This window comes from Haliotis asinina, chromosome 13 (assembly GCF_037392515.1).
Source record: "Haliotis asinina isolate JCU_RB_2024 chromosome 13, JCU_Hal_asi_v2, whole genome shotgun sequence".
Lineage (NCBI taxonomy): Eukaryota > Metazoa > Mollusca > Gastropoda > Lepetellida > Haliotidae > Haliotis > Haliotis asinina.
Window position 1 is genome coordinate 23,998,371 of NC_090292.1, and position 23,986 is coordinate 24,022,356.

Genomic DNA, 23,986 nt, shown 5'->3' on the forward strand with positions numbered 1-23,986 from the left:
CATCCTGGTACAGGAACATATTCTTCCCTTGACTTATCAATTACTGACTCTACTCTGCTGGGTGAGTTTGAATGGTCAGTCCATGATGACTTGTGTGGAAGTGACCATTTTCCAACTATTCTTAAAGCTATATGTCCATCTGACGTCCCTCCTTTGTCACGAAGGAACTTTACCAAAGCTGACTGGCTTTTGTTTGAATCACTTTCATCCAACAGATTGAAGCCTGAACTGTTTATGGGAGTTCCTGACCCCGTCCAACTCTTTTCTGATGAACTGAACAAATTAGCCGATGACTGCATTCCAAAGTCCTCTACGATTCCACACATACGAAAACCATGGTTCAACAACGACTGCAAACAGGCTAGGAAGGCACGGAAAAAGGCTGAGCATTATTTCCGTCGCCACCCTATGGTCCATAATTTGAACAAATTCAAAATATTAAATGCAAAAGCACGAGGTATCTTCAAACAAAATAAACGTCAATCTTGGCGAAACTATGTGTTGAAAATCAATTCGCGTACGCCGATATCAAAAGTATGGAACATGATCCAGAGAATCAAGGGCAAGGGCTCACAATCTAGCATTAAACATCTTAAAGACGGAGACCAAATATTAACTAGTAAATCTGACATTGCAAATAAACTTGGAGAAACTTTGGCCAGACACTCTTCCTCGTCGAATTATGTACCCCGGTTTCAAAAGTATAAAAACCAACAAGAAAGGACACCTATCAATTTCACTTCAGATAATGGGGAAGATTACAATGAAGTATTTTCGATCCATGAGCTTCGTACTGCTCTTGACCAGGCTCATGATACTGCTACAGGAGCTGATAACGTGCATTATCAACTCCTGAAGCACTTACCAGAATCATGTTTAGAAACGCTCTTAAACATTTTTGATGATATTTGGACGTCTGGAAACTTTCCCTCGTCTTGGCGAGATGCTATATTTGTTCCCATTCCCAAACCTGGACGTGATCATACTGATCCTTCCAATTATAGGCCCATTTCACTAACTAGCTGCGTTTGCAAGACCATGGAGCACATGATAAATAATCGACTTGTTTGGTACTTGGAAACCAATAACCTAATAACAGATATACAGTGTGGTTTCCGTAAAAACAGAAGTACTATCGATCATTTGGTGCGTTTGGAGTCTTTTGTTAAGAATGCCATAATTAATAAACAACACGCAGTGTCAATCTTTTTCGATTTAGAAAAAGCATATGACACAACATGGAAACATGGGATTTTAAAAGATTTACATGATTTTGGATTACGAGGCCGTTTGCCTCAGTTTATATCGAACTTTTTAAATGACAGACAGTTTCAAGTTCGAGTGGGTTCTACCCTGTCTGACCATTATAGTCAGGATCAAGGTGTTCCGCAGGGTAGTATATTGTCTGTCACATTGTTTAGCATTAAGATCAATAGTTTATCCAAGGTTTTAAACGATTCAGTTGATGGATCACTTTTTGTGGATGATTTTAATATTTCTTGTCGTGGTAAAAATATGCATACCATTGAACGGCAACTGCAGTTATGTTTAAACAAAATAAATAAATGGTGTTTAGAAAATGGCTTTAAATTTTCAAAGTCCAAAACTAACTGCATACATTTTTGCCGCAAATACAAACCGCATAAAGACCCTGAACTGTATTTAAACAATACACTTATCAAAGTTGTAAAGGAGGCCAAGTTTTTGGGTCTTATTTTCGACTCCCACTTGACGTTTTTGCCGCATATTAAATCCCTTAAGGCCAACTGTCTGGAGGCACTAGATTTGTTAAAGGTTGTTTCAAATTCTAAATGGGGAGGAGATCAAACTACCCTGCTTAACTTATATAGATCACTTATCCGTTCGAAACTAGATTACGGATCCATCATATAAGGTGGAGCTTGTGAAAGCAACTTAACACTTCTAGACTCTATCCACCACCAAGGTCTAAGACTTTGTCTTGGGTCCTTTAGAACTTCTCCCGTTGAAAGTCTCTACGTTGAGGCTGATGAACCATCTCTTGAGCAGCGCCGTATAAAGTTAGCTTTACAGTACATTACTAAATTATACTCTAACGAATCTAACCCTGCCTATAACTGTGTTTTCAATCCCCTTTATGAGGATTTATACAACAAAAAGTCTTTTCTTGTCCCGCCCCTAGGACATAGAATTAAACCATTTCTTTCTTCGGCCGGCATTGAGCTGGAAAACATAGCTCCATCCCGTCTTCTTTCTTCTCCTCCTTGGCAGTTGGTTAGACCTCAAGTCGACCTAACATTAACTTCATTTAAAAAATCAGAAACTAATGAATTACAATATAAACAAGAATATAATCAATTAAAAATTAATTATAGCAATTACAAACCCTTATTTACAGATGGTTCCAAAGACGGTGGTGCAGTAGCTTGTGCCACTGTCATTGGATCAAGAACAATATCTTCTCGAATTCCAAATAACAGCTCTATTTTTACTGCAGAAGCGAACGCCATATTAACAGCTCTCAAATATATTCAAAGACACCCTAAACATAACCAATATATTATCTTTTCCGACTCTCTTTCTTGCCTTCAGGCCATCAAAAATATTTCTTGTAAACATCCACTTTTAATAGAAATAATTGAATTAATTAATAATCTTGCTACTGGCCAATACGACATCGTCTTTTGTTGGTTACCAAGCCATGTAGGCATTTCTGGCAATACAATGGCTGATCTTGCTGCCAAGGCAGCACTCAAGAAACCCGTGACTCCACTTCTTATCCCATACTCTGATTATAAAGCTACAATCAGATCGTACATCCGAGACCTGATGCAAAAGAGGTGGGACACCCAAGTGGGTATGAATAAATTACATGCAATAAAACCTTATATTGGTTATACCCACTTGAGTTGTCAGTCCAGATTTGAGGAGGTCATTATGAGGCGATGTCGTATTGGCCATACACGATATACTCATGAATACCTTTTGAAAGGTGAGGATCCTCCGTTCTGCATCCCTTGTGATGAAAGAATCACAGTCAAGCATATCCTGCTTGACTGTGTAGAGTATTCCATCACAAGGGATCAGTATTTTAACTCACGAACTATGCAGGATATTTTTACTCATACCAGCTCTCATTTAATTATTGCCTTCTTAAAAGAATTAGATTTGTTATCAGAATTGTAAATAGATAAAAAAATTTATTATTGGTAGTCTAGATTAATAACTGAGATTGTTAGTGGCTGTGCCCTCGAGGGGGGGGGGGTTGAAGTATTGTAAAATTATTGTCCTCCTGAGAGGGTACGTAAGTCCAAAACATTCTATGTAAATTTAGTACGACCAAACTTTTAATCGTAGTATATTTGTTGTTTTTAATAATGGCTAACTTTCAGTATAATCGCCAACGGCTGAGGGGATGGTGTAAATCCATCTGGGGTCCACGCAGGTAGCAAAGGTACTGTAAGTCCCCATAGCCCCTAGTATGGTGATCTACCTTCAGTTGTTGGCGATCTGCAGCCCGTATTTTATGTTGTATTGTCCGAATAGTGGTAATTGTTTTAACTCTCCAAACTAGTTTTAATTGTAAATGTGATGCTCTAGTAGTTTTACTGTCCTTTGACGACAGGATTTTATAATGTATACATATTTCATTTCAGTATCAAAATGTTCTCGTCACGATATGGCTGAAATATTGCCAATGTGACGTTAAGTATTAACTCACTCACTCACTCACTTTTTCATGTCCAAATGCTCCTAAATCAGTGAAGGCAGGCTATTGTAACATACAAGTTGATACCTACATCCCCAACCTGCTCAGGTGTTTTAAATGCCAGAAATATGGACATGGCGTGAATACTTGCACATTGTCTGTTGTGTGTGCTCACTGTGGCGAGAAGACACACACAACAGAAGATTGTGACAGTGATTATAAAAAATGCACCAATTGCTCAGGCGACCATTCTTCATTTTGTAAGCAATGTCCTATTTAGAAAGAGCAAATGGAAATCAATAAAATCAAATTTACTCAAAATATCTCTTTTTCCGAGGCCAAAAAAATGATAAAAAGAGATCTGATCTTCCACAAACTTATGCTACAGTAGCAAAAACATCATCGGGATCTAAATCTAACACTACATCAACCACAGGCTGCCAAACTACCTTGACTTGGGTAAATTGCGATTCTCCACAGCTTTTGTAACCAGCTATATCATCACAGACTGATGAATCACTTCCTAGTACCTCACAGTCTTCTTCTGATCACAAATCATCATCTCAGTCACACTCAAAGTCTCAATCCACAGCTCATAGTCAACAAACGGTGAAAAATAAATCGAAGCCAAAGCCTGATGCTTCAAAACAACAAAGTGGCAAAGCTCCTAAAGGGTCACAGAACAAAATTCAAATGTTCAATAAATACGGGTCTCTTGAAGACATGGACGTTTCTGAAAACGTCCATTCTAGGGCACATGGCTTGTCGCCCTCCAAAAGAGTGCGGGGTAGATCCCCAATAAATCCCCCCAAAAGATAGTTTATTCCAGTAATATTGTACAGTGGAACTGCAGAGGATTAAGGACTAATTTACATGAATTACAGCTATTAGTCCAAGATTTTATACCTTCAGCGATATGTCTCCAAGAGACATATTTAAAACAAACAGATACATTTAAATTTCGTCAGTTTAATGCATATCATTGTTTTTCACCTCCGGGTGATCGGGCCACTGGAGGATCATCCATTCTAGTCAAACAAAACTTTATTCAAAGCCTTGTTTCACTTAATACTAATATGCAGGCTGTTGCAGTGAGAATTACGTTACATGTAGCGTTTACGCTATGCTCTCTTTATATTTCTCCGTCTTCGACGTTTGCCAGAACTGATCTTCAAGCTCTATATGATTAGCTCCCGAAGCCCTGTATTATAATGGGAGATTTAAATGGGCACAACCCACTCTGGGGTAGTGTAACTACAAACACTAAAGGTAAGTTGTTGGAGGACTTTTGTTCTGACAATGATTTATGTATTTATAATGATGGTTCCAGCACATATTTACATCCTGGGGCAGGGACCTATTCTGCTCTTGACTTGCCATTGACAAATTCAGAACTACTTAATGAATTCGAATGGTCAGTCCATGATGGCCTCTGTGGAAGTGACCATTTTCCTACTGTATTAAAAGCTGTAACACCATCCGATGTTCCTCCATCATCAAGACGAAAATTAAAAAAAGCTAACTGGATTTTATATGAAACACTGTGTGCTGAAAAACTTAAACCTGGAGGTTTTATTGACGTTCCCGATGCTATTAAATGCTTTTCTGATCAACTGAATTCCATAGCTGATGAGTGTATACCAAAGTCCTCTGCAGTTCCACACATAAGAAAACCATGGTTCAACGATGAGTGTAAACAAGCTAGGAAGGCAAGGAAAAAAGCAGAACATTACTTCCGTCGCCATCCTATGGTGCATAATTTAAATAAATCTAAAATTTTAAATGCTAAAGCACGGCGTACCTTTAAACAGAACAAACTCCAATCTTGGCAAAATTATGTATCCAAAATAAATTCTCGGACACCCATGTCCAAGGTATGGAACATGGTCCAAAAAATTAAAGGCAAAGGTACTAAGTCTACTGTCCATCATCTTAAACATGGAGATCAGTTACTTACTGATATATCAGATATCGCAAATAAACTGGGCGACACCCTCGCTAAACACTCTTCCTCTTCAAATTATTTACCTAAATTCCAGCAATATCAAAAACAACAAGAAAAGGAAACTATTAATTTCAACTCAGATAATGGGGAAGATTACAATGAAACTTTTTCTATTTATGAGCTCCATACTGCTCTTGATCAAGCTCATGATACCGCTACAGGAGATGATAACATACATTATCAACTCCTGAAGCACTTACCAGAATCCTGTTTAGAGACGCTCTTGTATATATTTGATGACATTTGCACTTCCGGGAAATTTCCTTCTTCATGGCGTGATGCCATAGTAGTACCAATACCTAAACCTGGACGTGATCATACGGATCCGTCCAATTATCGGCCGATTTCGTTAACTAGCTGTGTTTGCAAGACCATGGAACGCATGATAAATAATCGACTTGTTTTGTATTTGGAAACTAATAACCTTATCACAGAGATACAATGTGGTGAACTGTCTCTAGATGGGATGCCCATTAAAGTTGTGAAGGCAGCCAAATTCTTGGGTCTAATCTTTGATTCACAGTTAACGTTTTTATAACATATTAAATCACTTAAAACTGAATGCCTCAAAGCTCTTGACTTGTTGAACGTAGTTTCAAATTCAAAATGGGGAGGGGATCAAGCTACTCTTCTCCACCTGTATCGATCACTCGTTCGTTCTAAACTTGATTATGGCTCCATCGTATATGGTGGAGCCTGCAAAAGCAATCTTAAACTTCTTGATCCTGTCCATCACCAAGGTCTAAGACTTTGTCTTGGGTCCTTCAGAACTTCACCTATTGACAGTCTTTACGTTGAGGCCGATGAAGCATCTCTTGCACAACGCCGTGTCAAATTATTTTTACAACATATAACAAAACTATACTCTAACGAATCTAACCCTGCATATAACTGTGTCTTCAATCCTCTTTATGAGGAATTGTATAGCAAAAAGTCTTCTCTTGTTCCATCTCTTGGGCTCAGAATAAAGCCGTTTATTGCTGCTGCTGGCAGTGAGCTGAACAATATAGCTCCTTTCCGTCTTCTTTCCTCTCCCCCTTGGCAGTTGGTCAGGCCACAGGTTGACCTAACATTAACTACATTTAAAAAATCAGAAACCAATGAATTACAGTATAAACAAGAATATAATCAATTGAAACATAAATATAACAATTACAAATCCTTATTTACAGATGGGTCCAAGGACGGTGGTGCAGTTGCTTGTGCTACTGTCATTGGATCCAGAACAATATCTTCTAGATTACCAGATAATAGTTCTATTTTTACAGCAGAAGCTCACGCCATATTAACAGCTCTAAAATATATTCAAAGGCACCAAAACGTAAACAATATATAATCTATTCAGACTCTCTTTCTTGTCTTCAGGTGATTAAAAATTTATCATGTACACATCCACTTTTAATTGACATTATTGAATTGTATAATAATCTTGCTACTGGCCAATACGACATCGTCTTCTGTTGGTTACCCAGCCATGTAGGCATTTCAGGGAACACAATGGCCACAAATATAGACACCCGAAACGTAAATAGTATATAATATATTCAGACTCTCTTTCTTGCCTTCAAGCTATTAAAAATATTTCCGGTAAACATCCACTTTTAATAGAAATTATGGACCTGTATAATACTCTTGCTACTGGCCAATACGACATCGTCTTTTGTTGGTTACCCAGTCACGTAGGTATTTCTGGGAATGTGATGGCCGATCTTGCTGCCAAGGCAGCACTCAACAAATCTGTAACACCACTTCTTATTCCATATTCAGATTACAAAGCTTGCATTAGAACGTATATCCGTGATCTGATGCAGAAGAGGTGGGACACTCAAGTGTAGGTATAAATAAATTACATGAAATAAAACCTTATATCGGTTATACTTACTTGGGTTGTCAGTCCAGATTTGAGGAGGTCATTATGCGACGATGTCGCATTGGCCATACGAGGTATACTATTAAAAGGTGAAGATCCTCCGTTTTGTATCCCTTGTGATGAAAGAATCACAGTCAAGCATGTCCTGCTTGACTGTGTTGAATATTCCATCACAAGGGATAAATATTTTAATTCACGACCTTTGAACGATATTTTTAATTCTGTTAGCTCTCATTTAATTATTGCATTTTTTAAAGAATTAGATTTGCTAAATGAATTGTAAATAGAAAAATATTTTATGCTTGGAAGTTTGAATTAGTAACTTAGAGTGTTAGTGGCTGTATCCTCGAGGGGGGTTAAAGCACTGTAACATTATTGTCCTCCTGAGAGGGTACGTAAGTCCCAAAACATTTGAAGTCAAATTTGATCTTCCATTTTGTCTTAGCCGTAGAATATGTGTCGTTTTATTTTGTGGCTAATCTTGCATACAATCACCAGCAGCTGAGGGGATGAGGGGATCCAGCTACGGACCATGCAGGTAGCAGAAGTACTGTAAGTCCCCCTGGCCCCTAGTATGATCTACCTTCAGTTGCTGGTGATCTATATAGCCTGTTTTTATATTGTTTTGTCTCAACAGGAATATTAGTTTTATTTCTTATTGTGATATTCTAGTTGTTTTACTGTCCTTCGTTGACAGGTTTTTATGATATACATAGATTCCTTTTTAAGAATGCTCTCGTCACGATATGGCTGCAATACTGCCGATGTGACATTAAATGTTAACTCACTCACTCACTTTCTTGAGACGGTTTCCTTTTTTGTCTGGAAAAATCTTGTCGTAGCCACTGCAACAAACAAAATACAATACCCTGACAGAAACTTTATGTTTCAACAAAACTGACGTATATTATAGGGTGATTACAAAATTATAACAAGAAGTCGTTACCAAACACATGCACACGATTCAAGCGGTTGAACAAAATCGCCTATGAACATCACATTTAGGTGCATAATTTTTCTGTGCAACAAAAGTCACGTTTGGAGCTCAAGAAATGAGCATTCTTAATTAAATGACAGTGGGTTGTGCTCATTTTTTGTTGTACACTGATGCGTATACGACAGAGCATTAAGCAGAACTGCAATACCTTGAAACTCAGCGTGCGGAATAACAGGGAGAGCTGCCTTAGCGTCCTCATATTCTGTCCTGTTTCCAACCAGAAAAAATACAATTCTAAACTATTGTCAGCACAATGAAGAAAAATTCATGTCGAGGTTATTGTAGAAACACCTGAAGTTTTACTTGTTGAATGGTTTAATGCATTGAAACTCTTGCAGTTACTGTATTTAAATCATATTAAAGCATATTCTTACGTCTGTTGTGGATTTAGGGTCATTCCTCTTACAGACTCATCATTCCGTAGAGTCTGCCTCACAGTTGTATGTGAAAGTAAATTCATGGGAAAAATGCAATTAGCATTTTGAAAAACCTAACCTAAAAACATGACTAGCAGGTATTACAACTAAAGTCTTCAATAAAGTCGAATACTGCTAATACAGCATCGTATAAGAATATCTTGCCTGAGAACGTTACAAACATTTACAAAGAAATAAACAATCAATTTAGTTTTTAAAATATATTTGTGTTAAATTTGATTTTGAAATGCCTTAGCGATGAAGGAGTAAGCATTAACTCCGAAACGTTGTGTTCTCATATAAAGAAGTTGATATCCATAAAATCTTCATTCTTATGCATTTCACTTCTAAATGCCCTTCAAAGACTTGAGTTGTGTTTAGATAAAATAGATAAATGGTGTCTTGAAAACGGCTTCAGATTTTCTAACTCAAAAACCAATTGCATACACTTCTGTTGTAAATACAAAGCCCATAAAGACCCAGAACTATTTCTACGTGATACTCCAATCAAAGTGGTCAAGAAGGCCAAGTTCCTGGGACTTATTTTCGATTCACATTTGACCTCTTTGCCCCGTATTAAATCCCTAAAATCAAATGCTTGAACACACTCGATTTATTAAAGGATATTTCTAATTCAAAGCGGTGAGGTTATCAGACTATCCTCCTTCACTTATATAGATCACTGGTCCCCTCTAAACTTGATTATGGCTCCATCGTATATGCAAAAGGAGCCTGAAACTATTAGATTCTGTCCATCACCAAGGTCTAAGACTTTGTCTTGGTTCCTTCAGAACTTCACCTGTTGACAGTCTCTATGTTGAACTATCTCTTACACAACGTCGTATTAAATTATCCTTACACTACATTTTTAAATTATACTCTAATGAATCTAACCCTGCATATAACTGTGTGTTCAATCCACTGTATGAGGATTTGTACGACAAGAAGTCTTCTCTTGTACCACCTCTAGGGCGCAGAATGAAACCCTTTTTTTCTTCGCCCGGCATTGAGTTGCAAAACATAGCTCCATCCCGTGTTCTTTTTTCTCCTCCTTGGCAGTTGGTTAGGCCCCAAGTAGACCTTACATTAACTACATTAACTACATTTTAAAAAATCAGAAACGGATGAATTACAGTGTAACAAGAATATCATTAATTGAAACATAGCATTAATTGAAATATAGCAATCATAAATCCTTATTTACAGATGGGTCCAAGGATGGGGCGCAGTGGCTTGTGCCACTGTCATTGGATCCAGAACAATATCTTCTAGATTACCAGATTATAGTTCTACTTTTACAGCAGAAGCTAACGCCACACTAACGTCTCTCAAATACATACAAAGAAACCCTACACATAAACAGTATATAATATATTCCGAATCTCTTTCTTCCCTTCAGGTTATTAAACATATTTCTTGAAAACATCCACTTTTAATTGAAATTATTGAATTATACAATAATCTACAGGCCAATATGATATCGTCTTTTGTTGGTTATCAAGCCATGTGGGCATTTCTGGTAACGCAATGGCCGATCTTGCTGCCAAAGCAGCACTCAACAAATCTGTAACACCACTTCTTATTCCATACACTGATTATAAAGCTAACATTAGATCTCATATCCGTGATCTGATGCCGAAGAAGTGGGACACCCAGGTAGGCATCAATAAATTACATGTAATAAAATCGTATATTGGTTATTCCTACTTGGGTTGTCAGTCCAGATTTGAAGAGGTGATCATACGGCGATGTCGTATTGGCCTTACTAGATATACTCATTCATACCTATTGAAAGGTGAGGATCCTCCGTTTTGCATCCCTTGTGATGAGAGAACCACGGACAAGTATATTCTGCTTGACTGTGTTGAATCATCCATCACAAGGGATAAATATTTCAATGTCAAGACAATTAAGGGCTTTTCTAACACCGTTCGTTCTCATTTAATTCTTGGATTTTTAAAAGAAATTGACTTCATCATTGAGTTTTGATTATTATGTTCTGTAGGTAGTTGCATTTTAATTCATGGTAGTTTAGATTAGTAACGTGAATTGTTAGTGGCTGTACAGTCAAAGGGGGTTAAAATATTGTTCAATAATTGTACTCCTGAGAGGGTACGTAAGTCCCAAAACATTTCCTGTAGGTTTAGTCTTCAACTGTTTTTAATCGTAGAATATGTGTATTTTTAATTCTTGGCTAGATGTGACTAAATTGCAGCTGAGTGGATGATGTAAATCCATCTAGGGTCCATGCAGGTAGCAAAGGTACTGTAAGTCCCCATGGCCCCTAGTATGGTCATCTACCTTCAGTTGTTGTCAATCGCTCGCCTGATTTTATGTTGTATTGTCCGAATAGTGATGTTAGTTTTAACTTTCCATGCTAGTTTTAATTGAAATTGTGATATTCTAGTTTTTTTACTATCCTTCGTTGACGGGTTTTTATAATGTATATATGCTCTTTTTCATTGTTGAATGTTCTCGTCACAATATGGCTGAGATATTGCCGATGTGACGTTAAATATTAACTCACTCACTCTTGCCTTCAGACTATTAGAAATATTTCTTGTAAACATCCGCTTTTAATTGAAATTATTGAATTGTGCAATAATCTTGCTACTGGTCAGTGCGACATCGTCCTTTGTTGGTTACATAGTCACGTTGGCATGTCTGGTAACACAACGGCCGATCTTGCTGCCAAGGCAGCACTCAACAATCTATGACACCACTTCTTTTTCCATACTCAGATTATAAAGCTACAGTAAGATCTTCTATCCGTGATCTGATGCAGAAGAAGTGGGACACCCAGGTAGGTATAAATAAATTACATGCAGTAAAACATTATATCGGTTATACTTACTTGGGTTGTCAGTCCAGATTTGAGGAGGTCAATATGCGACGATATCGCATTGACCATACGAGGTATACTCACGATTATCTATTAAAAGATCCTCCGTTTTGTATCCCTTGTGATGAAAGAACCACAGTCAAGCATGCCATAATGTTAACTCTCATTTAATTATTGCAGTTTTAAAAGAATTAGATTTGCTGAATGAATTGTAAATAGATAAATATTTTATGCTTGGAAGTTTGAATTAGGAACTTAGTATGTTAGTGGCTGTATCCTTGAGGGAGGTTAAAAGACTGTATAATTATTGTCCTCCTCAGAGGGTACGTAAGTCCAAAAACATTTGAAGTCAAATTTGATCTGCCATTTCTTTTATTCGTAGTATTTCTGTCATTTCAATGTGTGGCTAATCTTACATACAATCACCAGCAGCTGAGGGGATGGTGTAAATCCAGCTAAGGACCATGAAAGGTAGTAGAAGTGCTGTAAGCCCCCATCGCCCCTAGTATGGTGATCTACCTTCAGTTGATGGTGATCTATATAGCCTATTTTTATATTATATTGTCTGAATAGGGATATTAGTTTTAACTTTTCACGCTGAGTTTTATTTTGTATTGTGATATTCTAGTTGTTTTACTGTCCTTCGTCGACAGCTTTTTATCATATACATAGATTCTTTTTTAAGAATGCTCTCGTCACGATATGGCTGCAATACTGCCGATGTGACGTTAAATATTAACTCACTCACTCACTACCCCCAATAAGGGCCGCTTCTAAAGTGGAAAAAATGTAGGTGTTTCACATGTATTTCTCTCTGACCGCGAGAAGCAAATCCTTGAGCGATCAGGATACATATTCTACGAACGATACCAAATTTCAAAACAATTGATTTCGTTCACCTCTTCCAAAAAACCAATTTCACGCATTTAATGGAAAACTGCTAGTTATGCTCTCAAACTGCTCGGAGCCTGAGACAACTTAACATGTTAGTGCAACTGATCACCCCGTTGGAAGAAAGCAATGTGTTTTATTAAAAAATATAGACGTAGACTACAAACATCAGGGCCGCCTCCCACTTGAGGTTGCAGAATGCCTAATCATACACGAGTTTCTCCAAAATATTGGAAATTTATATGATCAGGCCTGTGTTGGATGGGCCCTACGATATACAAAACTCGTTAGAAATTTAGCAAAGAACAGCATGTGTAGGAATGATCAATGTATTTACCGGCTACTATCAGGAGAATCAGAACCCGCTCAAGGGTTTAATTTGGAAATTATACCGCGCCAATTACGGAACTACGGTGGGCCAAAGGGGTTGGAAGTAGCAGCACCACCATGCAGTGAACATCGAAAAGCTGCCGACGTCCTGGAAGGAGTCTACGTATGCAAAAAGTTTACTATAGCCAAACACGAAGGGAAGAATAGGCTGTTGCTGCTTCTTGAGTCATGGAGTGGAAACACATTACGGACTGTGACAATACTGACTTTTTGTCTGCGTCAGTTTCAAGAACGGACATAGAAAATACAATCAAAATGTTGAAATCTGATAAATCCATATATATTGATGGAACACCACCCGATTTATACAAACGTGCTCATAGTAAACTTGTTTAAAGCTATTCTAGATTGCGGCATTTTCCCTGGCAGTTTTACTGTTGGCATTCTACTCTAACAAAGGAAGCTGTCATGAACCAAATAACTATCGAAGAATGAAAGACGCCTAAATTATTGCCATTTACCTTAAACTATATTTACCTGTATAGATTTCAAATTGTTCACCTGTTCATGTGTAATATTTCGGTGACTGAAATCAGTTCTTGGTTATTTGGACATAAACACTGAACAAAGCTCTTCTTATACAGACACACTGTTGGGCACACTGTTTTGAAAGAAGTTTCGGTATTAAATGTGATATGAAGACTGTTGGCAATCATCAACTTTTTTATAGAACGTATTGTTGCCTGTTATCGGAAACATTCTTTTATGCATCACGGCAGAATATATCGTTCTGCGTCACTGGTTGACTCCCACTGTAATAACTATCAGTTGTTTTTTTTACTGGACAAGTTTAAATATACACCTATGATATTCTATCCATTTCGATGTTTTTTTCTAAAAGTTCTTGATACAGGCAAACATTTTATGCGTTTTTATATAGCTTTTATATGCACGATATGACTGATATGGCATTCGTAGTCCCTCACTCACGCTCTGACTGGCAGGCTTGTAATAGTAGCTTTGTTATAGACACGTACCCACATTTACTCGCTACCTCGCTAGCATTTAAGCCATGATTATTCCTCGTGGTTAAATCTACAATTCGCTTTGACAGTACATAATTCACCATGTCTTCATCTCCGTGTGTACAGGCGATATGAAGGACATTTTCACCATCACTATTTACTACTGAAGGATCGGCTCTACTCTCTAGTAGCAATTCAAACACACCGAATGTACTTTGTCTTGCTGCTAAAAGCAGTGGTGTCATCCCTTTCGACCCTCTACAGTTTATATCAACAACGTGTAACTTGAGGATATGCTCCACTATCTCCTCATCTTCCCCCATACAGGCGAAATGAAGGATGTTGTTACCATCACTATCTACTACTGAAAGATTCGCTTCACCTTCTAGTAGCAATTCAAACACACTGAATGTACTTTGTCTTGCTGCTAACAGCAGTGGTGTCATCCCTTTCGACCCTCTACAGTTTATATCAACAACCTGTAACTTGAGGATATGCTTCACTATCTCCTCATCTTCTCCCATACAGGCGAAATGAAGGATGCTGTTACCATCACTATCTACTACTGAAAGATTCGCTCCACTCTCTAGTAGCAATTCAAACACACCGAATGTACTTTGTCTTGCTGCTAAAAGCAGTGGTGTCATCCCTTTCGACCCTCTACAGTTTATATCAACAACCTGTAACTTGAGGATATGCTTCACTATCTCCTCATCTTCTCCCATACAGGCGAAATGAAGGATGCTGTTACCATCATTATCTACTGCTGAAAAATTCGCTCCACCCTCTAGTAGCAATTTAAACACGCCATATGTACTGTACTCTGCTGCTACCAGCAGTGGTGTTTTCCCTTTAAATCCTCTACAGTTTGTGTCCAGAGTGTGTAGCTTGAGGATATGCTTCACTATTTCCTCATTTTCTCCCATAGAGGCGAAATGAAGGATGCTGTTACCATCATTATCTACTGCTGAAAGATTCGCTCCACCCTCTAGTAGCAATTTAAACACGCCATATGTGCTGCACTTTGCTGCTAACAGCAGTGGTGTCCTCCCTTTCGATCCTCTACAGTTTATGTCCAGAGTGTGTAGCTTCAGGACATGCTTCACTATCTCCTCATCCCCTCGCATACAGGCCAAATGAAGGGCGTTGTCACCATCTCTATTTACTAAAGAAGGATCCGCTCCGCTTTCCAGTAGCAACTGAAACACATTGCGTGACTGATATTTTACCGCTAACAGTAGTGGTGTCATATCATTAAATCTACAGTTTATATCCACAATGTGTAACCTGAGGATACGCTTGACTATCTCCACATCTTCTCCCTCACAGGCCAAATGAAGGATGTTCTTACCATCATTTTCAAATCCTGACAGATCAGCTCCTTTCCTCACCAGATTATCAAATACTTCTCTTTTCGCACACCATGCTGCAATCATCACTGGTGTCACTCCATCATTGTTTTTTGCATTTATATCCACAATATTTTGCATCAGGATATAATTGACTATCTTAACATGTCCTCCTCGAGAAGCCAAATGAAGGATATTGTCTCCATCCCCGTCAATTACTGACAGATCAGCTTCTTTTTTCACGAGAATATCAAATGCTTCGTTTTTTGCAAGACATGCCGCAATCATTACTGGTGTCATTTCTTCATCCCCTTTAGAGTTTATATCCACAATGTTTTGCATCAGGATATAAGTCACTATCTTAACATTTCCTCCTCGACAAGCCGAATGAAGGATGTTGTCACCATCGTCGTTAATTTCTGACAGATCAGCTCCTTTTTGGACAAGGATATCAAATGCTTCGGTTTTCCCATGATATGCTGCAAGCATCACTGGTGTCATTTCTTCATCCCCTTTACCATTTATTTCCACAATGTTTTGCATCAGGATGTAAGTCACTATCTTTAGATTTCCTCCTCGACAAGCCCAGTGAAGGATGTTGTCGCCATCCTCGTCAATTACTGACAGATCAGCTCCCTTTTTGACAAGAATATCAAATAGTTCTCTTTTCCCATGATATGCTGCAAGTAGCACTGGAGTCATTTCTTCACAATCTTTACTATTTATGTCCACACTGGTCTGGTTCAGAACATACTTCACTGTGTCCACATGTCCTCCAATGCAGGCAAGATGGAGACTGTTTCTACTTTTCTGGTTCACTGCTAAAGTATTCGCACCTTTTTCTATCAATAACCCAAACACATCTTTTTTCCCATGATATGCGGCTAACAACAATGGAGTCATGTTATTTTCATCGTTGCCGTTAATGTCAACAATGTTTTGTGTCAGGATATATTTCACAATATTCACACTTCCTCCTTGACAGGCCCAGTGAAGAATATTTCTGTTTGTACTATCCTTTGTTAAGGTGTCAGCTCCTCTCTCTATCAGAAAGTGAAACACAACTTTAATCCCATAACCAGCTGCCAACAACAATGGTGCAATGCCCTTGTCATCTGTACTGTTTATATACAGAACGTTATGTTTTAGGACATATTTCACTATATCTACATTTCCTCCCTGACAGGATACATGGAGGATATTTTCACAATGATCGTTCTCTTTTGATATATCAGCTCCTATTTTCATAAGGAAACAAAACACGTCCTTCTTCCCAAACAGTGCTGCTGACATCAAAGCCGTTGTCCCGTTTCCTCCCCTACTTTCAATGTCTATGATCTTCAGTGAGTGGATGTACTTCACTATCCCCAGATTTCCCTCCATACAGGCGACGTGTAAGATATTATTATTCGCATCATCTAATACGGTCAAATTTGCGCCTTTCTCCACAAGTAATTCCAGCAATGTCCTGTGTCCTGCTACTGCCGCTATCATTGCTGGCGTCCTACCAGCTTGTCCTCTCGAGTTGACGTTGGCAGGATCATGAGACAATAAGTATTTAACTTGATGCAAGTCTCCTATTCTGCAGGCATCAATAAGAGTAGTGTTAACGAAGGCCCGGTTATGTGTTTGATGATGTTCATCTGAAAGAAACGATGAAAACATGACACAGTTTTCAGTTTTAGACCCATGTTAATTTAACCCATTACGCTCCACGCACCCCAAAATGCTGTACATCTACAGAGCTGAAACAGAGGTATACAGGGATTCAATAGTTATTTGAGTGAGTGAGTGAGTAAGTTAATATTCAACGTCATACCGAGAATATTGCAGCCATATCGTGACGAGAACTATTCATTATAAAAATTGCAAATAAATTAATAGCACCTAAAAACTGTCAACGAAGGACAGAAAACTAACTAGAACATCACTGAGTAATGTAGTGTAAAACTAGTGATTAGACCTAAATCAGTGTATGTATAAAGGACAATACAATATAAAAATGAGCTATACTTTGCCAGAACGGAAGGCAGATCACCATACTAAGAACCATTGGGACTTACGGAACATTTACTTCCTGCATGGACCCTAGCTGGATTTACATTATCCCATCAACTGATGTAAAACTTAAATTTACATCAAATGTTTTTGGACTTATGTACCCTCTCAGGAGGACAATTATTTTACGGTACTTCAACCCTCTTTGAGGGTACAGCCACTAACGATTTGACTTACTGATAAAATATTCCAATTTTAAAATATTTATCTATTTACAGTTCAGTTAACAAATCTAATTCCTTTCAAAATACAAAAATTAAAAGAGGACTAATATTGCTAAAAAGATCCTTCATCGTTCGTGAATATTGATATCTTGTGATGGAATATTCAACACAGTCAAGCAGGATATGCTTGACTGTGATTCTTTCATCACAAGGGGTACAAAACGGATAATCCTCTCCTTTAAGCACATATTTATGTGTATATCTTCAGTGGCAAATGCGACATCGTTGCATGATGATCTCTTCAAATCTTGTCTGACAACCCAAGTAGGTGTAGCCAATATAGGGTTTTATAGCATGTAATTTATTGATGTCTAGAATAGATTATACATTGTTTATGTTTAGGGCGTTCGCTTCCTGTGTAAAAAATATTATTGGTATACATGAGTTTCTGTATTCGTGATTGTTTCTGATAGACAGGACAGGATTTTGATGAGGAGAAGTACTCGCCGTGGCAGTTAGCAGACCTAATGGCATCTGTACAGGTAGTGCCTTCGTGATCTTTACTGCAACGGGAGCAAGTTGGGGACTTAGTACACGACCTGGCCCCATGCCCAAACTTTTTAGAATTATAACATCATAGTGGATTTGGTGTATATACATCCACTCCGATGTTGAAATAACTAGCCTTAATTGATGATGGTACTTTGGGAAGTACAAACGCACGATCACGGATGACACCCTTACACGAAGTTAGATATTTGTGAACAGAGACTCCGATTTCAGTAGTTTCAAAATGATCTGCTTTGTGGAGATTAATTGGCTGTTGATGTAGTGAACAGTCGACAAGCAGAGATCCATTTCTGAGACGCGTTACATTCTTGACATCTCCACGAACCCCTTCATCAGCCTTGGACACAACAAAAGGTTTAATCTTCAGAGGTGCTCAACTCCACTAACCATCGGAAACCGAACCACCTCCTTGTGGTGGGTGCTGGGTAATGCTAAGAGCTCGCCAACACCCCCGTAGTGAACTCGGGGGGATATTTGGTTCAACAACCCGTTTGCCGTGGGTTGCGGCCCTGTGTGGGTGGAGGAGGGGATCCTGGTGGTGTTCTGTGTTCCTGTTGCTCAATACACCACTTTGGCCCTGACTTCGCCCAGACGGGTGGTTGAATGGGCCCGGTTCGAGCAATCGGTTGGTCATGCCAAGGGAGTATATATATATATATATATGTCATTGCACAAATTTTATAGGTCTGTTTGTTCATTGAGCTTTTTCTGATTTTAGATTGCATTGGTGAAGTTCTGAACTTTTACCTACAGTCTTATGCCCAGAGCGTGGTGGCTCATGGGCCAATCTGTTAGATTAATTATTTATAACTCTTCTGCTGGAGTATATCATCCGGGTATCCTGGGTGCTGCAAGCTGGAGGCCCGCTTCCTTTAGCATTGTCCTTGTGATACTCCGTGGTGGGTGGGGAGCTCGGATGATGAACAATTTACACTAACTATGGCTTATGAAAACCCAACGAAGAAAACCCAAAACGTCCACTTGATACTGATCCTGTTGATACTGACCATACACCGTCTGCATCGATTGAATATTGGCAGCGTTTCATTGTGATTGAGACAAGACACCGTTAAAACTGAACCCCTTTGCTGTATCCAATAGTATTCCAGGTATTGCTGGGGATGTGAAGAACATAAGACGCTTACGTTCGGGTGCCCTGCTAGTGCGGGAAGAAGCAGCAAGCAGCTAATTTGCTGAACATCAAATCTTTCGTTGGCATTCCGGTCATGGTCTCTCCACACAAAACCTTGAAGTCAAGCAAAGGTATCGTTCGAGATCGAGACCGATTGCTTGATGATATGTCGGAGTGAGTGAGTTAATATTTAACGTCATATCGGCAATATCTCAGCCATATCGTGACGGGAACATTTCACATTTAAATGGAATATATGCATATGTTAAAGAATCTGTCGTCAAAGGACAGTAAAATAACTAGAATATAACAGATACACATGCAAAAGTAGTAATTATATATAAAACAGTTTACCCAGAAGGGACAACACAGTATAAAACAGGCTACAGATCGCCAACTGCTGAAGGTAGATCACCACACTAGGGACCATGGGAACTTACAGTGCCTTTGCTACCTGCATGGACCCTAGCTGGATTTACACCACCCCTTCAGCTGCTGACGATTGTAGGAAATCTTAGCCAAAACTAAAATAACAGAAATTTTAGTTTTGGCTAATAAAGAAACAGAATGTACATTTAAAACTCCTGGTAACCTTAAATTCACTTTGAATGTTTCGGACTTACGTACCCTCTTAGGAGGAGAATAATTTTGCAATACTTCAACCCCCTTTGAGGGTACTGCCACTAACAATATCAGTTACTAATCTACACTATCAATAATAAAATATATAATTATTTACTAATTATTTATTTAGTCACTTAATGAATCTATTTCTTTTAAAAACGCAATAATTAAATGATAACTGACATTATTAAAAAGATCCTTCATAGTTCGGGATTTGAAATGTGTGTCCCTTGTGATGGAATATTCAACACAGTCAAGCAAGACATGCTTGACCGTGATTCTTTCATCACAAGGGACACAAAAAGGAGGATCCTCACCTTTAAGCAGATATCCATGTGTATATCTTGTGTGGCCAATGCGATATCGTCGCATGATGACCTCCTCAAATCTGGACTGAAAACCCAAGTAGGTGTAACCAATGTACGGTTTTATTTCATGTAATTTATTTATACCTACTTGGGTGTTCCACTTCTTCTGTATCTTATCACGGATATACGTTCTAATGCAGCTTTGTAAACAGTGTATGGAATAAGAAGAGACGTCACAGATTTGTTGAGTGCTGCTTTAGCAGCAAGGTCAGCCAGTGTGTTACCAGAAATGCCTACATAGCTGGGTAACCAACAGAAGACGATGTCGTATTGGCCAGTAGCAAGAACATTATACAATTCAATAATTTCTATTAAAAGTGGATGTTTACAAGAAATATTTTTAATAGTCTGAAGACAAGAAAGAGAGTCTGAATAAATTATATATTGTTTACGTTTAGGGTGTCTTTGAACATATTTAAGAGCTGTTAATATGGCGTTAGCTTCAGCTGTAAAAATAGAACTATTATCGGGTAATCTAGAAGATACTGTTCTGGATCCAATGACAGTGGCACAAGCAACTGCGCCATGGTCCTTGGACCCATCTATAAATAAGGATTTATAATTGCTATATTTATGTTTTGAATTGGTTATATTCATCTTTATACTGTAATTGATTGGTTTCTGATTTTTTAAATGTACTTAATGTTAGATCAACTTGTGGCCTAACCAACTGCCAACGAGGAGAAGAAAGAAGACGGGAAGGAGCTATACTTTCCAGCTCAATGCTAGAAGCAGCAAGAAATTGCTTAATTCTGAGCCAAAGAGGCTCAGGGAAGACTTTTTGTTATACAAATCCTCATAGAGAGGATTAAAAACACAATTAGATGCGGGGTTAGACTCATTAGAAGCTAATTTTGTTATGTATTGTAAAGATAGTGTGATACAACGTAAGTTGAGAGAAGGCTCATCAGCTTCGACGTATAGACTGTCGATAGGAGAGGTTCTAAAAGAACCGAGACAAAGTCTTAGGCCTCGGTGGAGCACAGGATCAAGTAGTTTTAGGTTGCTTTGACAAGTGCCACCAAATACAATGGAACCGTAATGAAGTTTAGATCTGATCAGTGATGTATATAAGTGAAGGAGGGTAGTTTCATCCCCTCCCCATTTTGAATTTGAAACAACCTTTAATAAATCGAGTGCCTTCAGGCATTTGGCTTTAAGGGATTTAATATGCGGCATAAAGGTCAAATGTGAGTCGAAAATAAGTCCCAAGAACTTGGCCTCCTTGACCACTTTGATTGGCGTACCACTGAGATATAGTTCTGGGTCTTTATGGGGTTTGTATTTACGACAGAAGTGTATTCAATTGGTTTTTGATTTAAAAAATGTAAAGCCGTTTTCAGGACACCATTTATTTATTTTGTTTAAACACAGCTGCAATTGCCGTTCAATGGTATGCATATTTTTACCACGACAAGAAATATTAAAATCATCCACAAATAACGATCCATCTATTAAATCATTTAAAACTTTAGATAGACTGTTGATCTTGATGCTAAAAAGAGTGACTGACAAAATACTGCCTTGTGGAACACCCTGATCCTGATTGTAATGATCAGACATTGTAGAACCCACTCGGACTTGAAATTGTCTGTTATTTAAAATGTTGGCTATGAATTGAGGCAAACGACCTCGCAAACCGAAATCATGTAAATCTCTCAAAATGCCATATTTCCAAGTAGTGTCATATGCCTTCTCAAGATCAAAAAAGATGGACACAGCATGTTGTTGATTAATCAGCGCATTTTTCACAAATGATTCTAAACGCACTAAGTGATCGACTGTACTTCTGTTTTTTCGGAAATCACATAGTATGTCTGCGATAAGGTTATTTGTTTCCAAGTACCAAACAAGTCGATTATTTATCATGCGTTCCATGGTCTTGCAAACACAGCTTGTTAGTGAAATAGGTCGATAATTGGACGGATCCGTATGATCACGTCCAGATTTAGTTATTGGTACTACTATGGCGTCCCGCCATGAGGGAGGAAAGTTACCCGATGTCCAAATCTCATCAAAAATATTTAGAAGAGTTTCTAGGCAGGATTCTGGTAAGTGCCTCAGGAGTTGATAATGTATGTTATCATCTCCTGTAGCTGTATCATGAGCTTGATCAAGGGCAGTATGGAGCTCATGAATAGAAAAAGTTTCATTATAATCTTCCCCATTAACTGATTTGAAATTAATAGTTTTCTTTTCTTGTTGTTTTTGATACTGCTGGAATTTAGGTAAATAATTAGAAGAGGAAGAATTATAATGAGATTCTTCTATTGTTACAGGACTTTAAACCTTCAGCATTGTGTCTACAGGAGACGTATCTGAAACATACTGATGTTTTTAACGTAAGACAATATAGTGGCTACCATTCACTTTCTCCCCATGGGGGACAAAGCTACAGGAGGATCTAGTATCCTGGTCAGACAGGACATGATTCATAGTGCCGTTCCACTGAATACTAATCTTCAAGCTGTTGCTATCCAGCTGACCTTGCACATTGCTCTTACTTTGTGCTCACTGTTCTTCGTCAAACTGACCTTCAAAGTTTGTATGACCAGCTACCAAAGCCCTGCATCATTATGGGCGACTTAAATGGGCACAACCCTCTATGGGGTAGTACAACTACAAACAATAAAGGGGAAGTTATTGAAGATTTTATTTCCGATAATAATTTATGTGTTTTTAATGCTGATTCCAATACTTACTTGCATCCAGCCACTGGAACGTATTCTGCACTTGATCTAACTCTCACAGAGTCGAACAAAATACTGCCTTGTGGAACACCCTGATCCTGATTGTAATGATCAGACATTGTAGAACCCACTCGGACTTGAAATTGTCTGTTATTTAAAAAGTTGGCTATGAATTCAGGCAAACGACCTCGCAAACCGAAATCATGTAAATCTCTCAAAATGCCATATTTCCAAGTAGTGTCATATGCCTTCTCAAGATCAAAAAAGATGGACACAGCATGTTGTTGATTAATCAGCGCATTTTTCACAAATGATTCTAAACGCACTAAGTGATCGACTGTACTTCTGTTTTTTCGGAAACCACATAGTATGTCTGCGATAAGGTTATTTGTTTCCAAGTACCGAACAAGTCGATTATTTATCATGCGTTCCATGGTCTTGCAAACACAGCTTGTTAGTGAAATAGGTCGATAATTGGACGGATCCGTATGATCACGTCCAGATTTAGTTATTGGTACTACTATGGCGTCCCGCCATGAGGTAGGAAAGTTACCCGATGTCCAAATCTCATCAAAAATATTTAGAAGAGTTTCTAGGCAGGATTCTGGTAAGTGCCTCAGGAGTTGATAATGTATGTTATCATCTCCTGTAGCTGTATCATGAGCTTGATCAAGGGCAGTATGGAGCTCATGAATAGAAAAAGTTTCATTATAATCTTCCCCATTAACTGATTTGAAATTAATAGTTTTCTTTTCTTGTTGTTTTTGATACTGCTGGAATTTAGGTAAATAATTAGAAGAGGAAGAATTATAATGAGATTCTTCTATTGTTACAGGACTTTAAACCTTCAGCATTGTGTCTACAGGAGACGTATCTGAAACATACTGATGTTTTTAACGTAAGACAATATAGTGGCTACCATTCACTTTCTCCCCATGGGGGACAAAGCTACAGGAGGATCTAGTAT

General features: G+C 38.3%; 1 protein-coding gene across 1 annotated transcript in view; it reads right to left on the bottom strand.

The window, feature by feature from the left end:
- The window catches only part of LOC137259446 (ankyrin-3-like), an 84,762-nt gene extending 68,446 nt beyond the window's left edge, over positions 1–16,316 (bottom strand). The window contains exon 1 of the mRNA XM_067797102.1: positions 14,350–16,316. Coding sequence (XP_067653203.1) covers positions 14,350–16,316 — 1,967 coding nt within the window. The remainder of the gene's footprint in view (positions 1–14,349) is intronic.
- Positions 16,317–23,986: the final 7,670 nt, after the last annotated feature.